The sequence below is a fragment of the Mytilus trossulus genome, chromosome 12, assembly GCF_036588685.1.
Source record: "Mytilus trossulus isolate FHL-02 chromosome 12, PNRI_Mtr1.1.1.hap1, whole genome shotgun sequence".
Taxonomy (NCBI): domain Eukaryota; kingdom Metazoa; phylum Mollusca; class Bivalvia; order Mytilida; family Mytilidae; genus Mytilus; species Mytilus trossulus.
Genome location: NC_086384.1, coordinates 16,369,606 through 16,376,474, shown reverse-complemented (window position 1 = coordinate 16,376,474; position 6,869 = coordinate 16,369,606). Strand labels below are relative to the sequence as shown.

At 29.6% G+C, this 6,869-nt stretch overlaps 1 protein-coding gene across 1 annotated transcript; it reads right to left on the bottom strand.

Annotated features, from left to right (window-relative positions):
• Window positions 1-496: 496 nt before the first annotated feature.
• LOC134692258 (uncharacterized) lies at window positions 497-6,495 on the bottom strand. Its single transcript, XM_063552708.1, has 8 exons — window positions 6,468-6,495; window positions 5,408-5,659; window positions 4,599-4,641; window positions 3,223-3,377; window positions 2,188-2,279; window positions 1,505-1,553; window positions 878-1,114; window positions 497-609 (listed from the first exon to the last, which is right to left on the bottom strand). The coding sequence occupies exons 1-8, from the start codon at window positions 6,493-6,495 to the stop codon at window positions 497-499; spliced, it is 969 nt and encodes a 322-aa protein (XP_063408778.1).
• Between the last annotated feature and the right edge of the window lie 374 nt (window positions 6,496-6,869).

The window sequence follows — 6,869 nt, the reverse complement described above, 5'->3', positions numbered from 1 at the left end:
CATTCATCCACATTTAAAGAAACAGTTCATTGTTTTACGCCTATGTATGTTACCTGGAATTATGCCTGTGAAGTTTCTAGAACATGCTGGAATTTCATGCTGGTTTAGAACTGGAAAACCCCTTTCTGGGAAACAATAAATCTCATCATCCATAGGAATGCAGATATCTATCCTAAGATCTATTATAAATCCTTTTTCTTCTTCCAGTTTGTCTACTTTGTACCTTTTACATATAAATTAACGATTTTTAATATAAAAAAAAATTATTTCTATTAACAATTCTATTAACAATTCAAAATTGTTATGCATTGATTGATTGAATTTTGGGTGTTTCAACGCCACTTTATACCGCAATTATAGGCTACTTTGTGGAGGCCAGTTTTTATTGATGGAAGAAGCTTGAGAGAAAACAAGAGACCTTCTAAAGGAAAACTGACAATCCAAAATTTGTTATGCATAAAGGAAGACTACCTTAAAGATTCAAATAAGAATTATTTTAGATGCATTGTTCAACAGTTACATGGAAAGGATCCAGAAAGACAGAATGAACTAACCTTATAATAATTGGAGCTGGGTCACCCTTTCCAATCTTAAGCTCATTCTCCATACCTATAATGTATTTTCAGAAATGTATTGTAATGTTATGAAATCATTGACACTGAGGAAAATGCATGTAAAGTATCAGAATCAGTTTCAATTGCATCCATGGAAGCATATTCAAAATAAAATTTTAAGAAATATATCTATATGAAAAGCTTTTATAAATATACACTTTTTTTCAAACATACAGTTTTTACAAATGTAAAATAGTTCTCAATTTATATAACTTTTTTAATTTCATTAAACATTTGTACACTTTTTGATAATAATAACCTACCCCAATCATAATTAAGAAGAACTGTTTTATGATAATATGTTGCAAGACTTATTTCAATCTCAAAATCACATGGCTTAAGTTTAAATCCAAAAGGGATACTGTATGTTACATCATCTCCCTGGAATGGAAGCTTGAATTTCAGTTCTAAACAACAGTCAAGTCCAAAGCAGTTGTCTGTAAATTCACACTGTGCTATCCCTTTCATGGAGTCTATCATCGTGAAAGTGGAGGAACATTCTGCAATTATTACACCAATTCAATTTGCTATGATTGTCAGAACAAAATATGAACATAACAATGTTTTATGTTGAATTGTTAGAAGTTTTATAATGATTATTTTTAGAGTACATTTAGAAGCATATTTAAAAAATATTTTACAATATATATAGGCTCCTAAGTGTCGTAGTTCCAACAGGAAATTTCCCCTCAGATTGCTGAAAAAATATGAGTTTAGTTTCTGAAAACTATATTGTCACAATCAATTAAATTTTCATTAGCATAGGTTATCTCTACATTATTTCTGCTAAGTTTGACAAAAATGTTTCACTGAAATTCAGTGTCTATTCTTGGAATCGCACAATCATATCTTCCTAAACTATCTATTTCAAAAGTTTTCAAATATATTACGTGAACCTTTTCCAGTTACTGCCAGGTCACATTTCTCTGTAAAAATGCTCTGAAAAAAAAGTTCAATAATTATTGGTGTATCTCTTCTTAAAAGAAAAAGTGGAATTTTGTTTTAAAACAATTGAAATTTCTGAATACATTAAGAAATAATTCAGACCATAGTTTTACAAGTCTAACTTACTTACTTACTGCCTGGTATGCCATCGACATTTAGGGCAGCAACAAGTATAACACAATGAAGTAATCCTTTACATTTTGAAAATAATGTGGTGAGAATATTTGTAAGACATTACTGCCATATATATGCATTATCCTAAATGAAACTTGTGTTTTATTTCTATTAAAAGAGCTAATTATAGTTTCTTCAATCAAAATTCACTTCTATCATATGTAAAATCATTTAGTTTTGTTCTGTTCACTTCTAGCTTTGATTTGTTTTTATATAATTTAAAGTCTTTTAGTTTGTTCTGAACAACACATCAGACATGGGTTAATTGTCAACAAAGTAGCTACAAAAGTATTAATTGTTCATCCTTATTACCTGTATGACCAAATATTTTTAACATTCTTTTTAAATCACAAAACATTTTCTTAATAATGAAGACTTTTTTTTTTACAAATTAATAGACCACCGAAAAATAAGTAGTTTTTTTTTATATAAATAAAACACAAAACAAACTTACATCAATTCCAAATTTTCTTAAAATAATATTGAATGCTTCTGTTGTAAGATGTCCACCAATTGCATTCACCATATCAGAAATACTATTTCCACCTAAAAATACAGAAAAAATGATACAGCCGAGTTATATCAATTCTACTTTAACATCTTTACAGCAGAATGCATTGAGTGTGTAGGTACAGTTAGAATCTTTATTCAGCTTACTTGCTATTATTATCAGGTTGGGTATACTACCCTCCTTTTAGAGTAGTCTTGTCCTACAGACAGAAAGATTGGTTTTCTGTCATACTTGTCTACTTTTAAAGGAGGGGAGATTATCTTACTTAATAATGACTTCAAGGTTCAGTTAGAAAGCAAGCTAACCAAAGATATTACTTTTACCTACAAACTCAAGGCATTTTGCTGTAAGTGCCATGCTGAGTAAGGATCTTTATTATTTTGGAGTTGAACATATTTTTTGGGTTTGGTACCATTTTTTTTTATTTTGATGACTGTAAAGTGGATACTGAAAAAATATGTTTAATGAAGGCAAATAGATATTTTGACATTTGGTAAGGATATTGTTTAGACTTTATAGGATTTATACCAAAATGTTTATATGTCTTGCCTGGAATTCTACCATTCAGCATCATAAATCTTTGAAATAAATTACAATATAAATATATCTAATTCATATCAAAAACAAATGACTGGCTTTTTCAAAATAAGTGCACAGGCTTCTTCAATTTTTATTAATGTATCAAATCTCAATACTAATTACCTATCTTCACATGTATTACTGAAAGGGCATATATGTTATCAGCCTGTTGTGACTTGGTCACAATTTTGGCTTATAATATGATGAATGCTGTCTTGATGTATGGTGTCGAACATTTTTTTCTCTCAGACATATGTCAACTTAGCTACTCTTCATTAATTTTTCTTATTAAATAATTGAAACAATTTCATTTTTCATCATATAATGCTGATGCCATATGGCAAGCAAATTAAGACATATATGTGATAAGTCAATAATTTCCAAGTATTAACTCCATACCTGGCCATGTAAAATTTTCATTGCATATAGGTATTGCAAGTTCCAAATCCTGAATAAACATTGTGTCATCAAGTATACAGCTTCCTTCAATACACAGCTTCATTCCAAAATCTATTTCAAACACATTCTTATCATCGTTTTTGCCTATTTTTCCTCTGCAAATAAAATAATAATTTAAATTTAAATTCCAACATTATGGTTTATATAATTTAAATTTCTGAAAATAAGATTAACTTGATCGTTTGCACTGAACATACAATTATATTTTTTTACTTTCAGAATGCAAACACTACTTTATTTTACCTTTTATAAATGGTGATATCATTTTAAAGCATTGCATAAATTGACAAGAAATAAAGAGAAATCAGTCAGGTTAAAAATAATATGCACTGAAAATAAGTCACTATTGACAGAAGCTGGCAATTTTTACAGGAAATTTGACTGATGATAACTTTAAATCAAAGTACTGAAGTACTGAACATCAGATGACCACAAGTTCTTGTGGATGGTCAAATGCACTTGTCACAGAAAAAGATCACATCTCTATACCTGAAACTGAGGTTAATGTAAAGAGATATATTTTTTCTGAGACAAGTTTGTTGAGGATGATGAATAAATGACAGAAAATTCAACCCCCACTGTAACAACTATTATATTGAAGTGATACAAATCAGTATACACTGGTTTGTTGTTATATTTTATATTAATATAACAGTTACATGTATATATAATTTTCATCCATACGATATCATTGTATTCTACTATTCTAATTTCAGTGCAGTGCAAGTGCATGGTGGTCTCTTCTGTAAAAATTAGAGTTTTCTAAAAGATTGGATATGAGTATATTTTCCTGCAAATACAATTACAGAGTTACCGGTCCTTGCGGGAATTGTCGCAAAATGTTCTTGATATACTCTTCCGCATGCTTTTACACAATTTTTTGCTACATGTGAATAGGTATTATCAATAATTTTTTACTTAGATATATATATATCTAACGAAAAAACATTTTCATATTATCATTCTAAACAAAAATATTTTTATCGGTATTTATTGAGGAGATGTATATATAACATCGAAAAGGAATGATAGTTTGCACTAGTTAATTTATATATTTATCATGTTTACAGATTGGTTACAAACCCACAACGAAGTGATTGCAATACATCAGTATACACTCAAGGTCATCTTGATGTACAAATAAATATAAATATATGCTTAAATCACTGAACCAAGAAAAAATACTTATTGATACTTGATGTATTCATATTAAATATTTCACATTTATACAATTCTTATACAGTTCCTTCTTATACTAGCAAATTTCTGATTCCATGCCTTTCATCTTTACTCCTGGGATTTAATATCTAACTTACAAAACATGGATATTGTCTGTCACTTGATACCTTTCCATCTGACCTACAATTATACGAATTACTAAGTCAGTCTTTATTTTAACATACATGTGTGTCAATTTTTGATTTTTTTACATGTTGAAAAGTTAAAACTATTAAAACATAACCATATATTTTCTTTTCACTATTTTAAAAAAGACATATTTTCAAAGTTTCATGTCTTACTAACGGTTTTTGAGAAGTGAAATAGAGTCTTTTTATTTTTGAGAAGTGAAATAGAGTCTTTTTATAATTTTTTTCAGCACTGGGATGAATCCTGATCAGTGAGGAAAAAACTATATTTTCTTGACCTACTTTTATGGCTTACAATGCCAATTAAAATTCTTTTTTCATCATCTGCATATTCCAGAAATGCTTACTAATCAGATGAACCCTTGCTTTTGAAGGGTGATGTGACTAGCTTTGTCTACAAGTCTGTAAATATGTAATACAGTGTTAACATTGTTTCTCGTATTTATGACGTTGTGTAATCGTGACAAAGAGGAAATAGATGTGTTGACGAATGAAAAGGATTATGCTGAAATGGTTTGAACTGTCAGAGTGTCTGCCTTGTGTTTTGTATTTTATGTAATTGTGTGAATATTTCATGACTGTTCTTTTCTACAAAGATGATGTTTAGTTATGAATCATCAAATCACAGAATTCTAGATTTAAAACAAAGTGGTTCATAAAAAGTGTGATTAGATATTTAACAAAGGACAAACAAGGTGAAAACATCATGACCCCCACTCCTATATTTTGGGTACAATAAAAACAAAGAAGTGACTTACCCCAGTTGTAGTTTATCAGAATGGTTGATTTTTTTAGTCCTTCAAATCCATATGCAAACACAAAATTACAAAAATCGATCTCAATATATGCTTTAAAAGCCTTTGTAATGACTTGTCCTAAAACTTTGACAGAAAAATCAACACAAGCGTCTATGCGTTGACAATCTGAAGACATCGAGTAATATAAATGCTTTTTTAGTGTGTCACTGGTAATTTCTGGCAACATCCATGTTTTTTCATCCAATTTACAGGCTGAAAACAAATCTCAAAAATTTTCAAATGGTAAAAATGGTTAAAATGTACTAAAGCAAAACAAAATTATATGAGTTTTGTGAATTTTGCATGTGTAAATGCCAATCATTTGCAAATTTTTATTTTATCTGACAATTTTTTCCATCAAAACATTAACAAAACTGTATCTATGGTGTCAGTGAATAAAATAAAGACATAAATACATACAGACAAGTTTTTATTGATATTCAATATGCAAGCCAGGGAAGCCATCGTCACAGAGTAGCTTCTGTCAGGGGAGCTATCAGTGAAAGTGTTAAGGAGGGTACCCTACTAGAGCTCTAACAGAACATAACATTCTGTTTCCAAATTTCTATCTTCAGTCCTTTTTCATAAATACACCTAATCAGAAAATTTGACATTTGAACAAAGTATAAATTCAAATTTACTGCTGCATGACAGAGGTTGGAGATCTTCTCAACCTAAATATTTATACATTGGCAATAAGTATAAGGGTGGATTAAGATCCCACAAAACATGTTTAATTTCACCGATTTTGTAGGCCTGTCCTATGTCAGGATCCTCTTGCCATTGTTAGTTAGTCTTGTATAGGTTTTTTAATATCTGTTCATTTATATATATTTGATAATGCAACGTCCATTTTCTATGAACTAGTATACATTTTTGTTTAGGAGCCAGCTGAATTTTCTCACTGTGTTGAAGACCCATTGATGGCCTCAAGCTTAAAGTAAAAGCTATGTCTCACTCTAGGTGTTTGGTAATTGTTTGGGGGGTAAAAGAGCATGATATCTTAGCAATTTACTCTTACTTCTATCATCAAGTACCAAGCGTTGCATTTGTTCCTCCTTTGTGCCAGAAACATCAAGACCTCTTGCAGTTAATTCATTCGTGATCTTAGTATATGACATTGTGTTTGGTCTTGAACATGGTTCTGTTGTAGTCAAACTTCCAAAGATCTAGAAAATTGAAGTCAGGTTATTTGAAATATCAATTTCTAAACATAATTTAACTGGTTTTCAGTAACTAACTCTACACATTATTTTCATTTACCATAATTCATTCTAACATTATTGACAATTCAAAGCACAAATTCACTTGATTTTAATGAAGTAAGACAACTCAAAATCTTTTAATAAGAATACGCTTTAGGCTTCAAATTCATCACATTTTGGATATATGGTAAAAAAACAATGGTTTTCAACATTTTTAA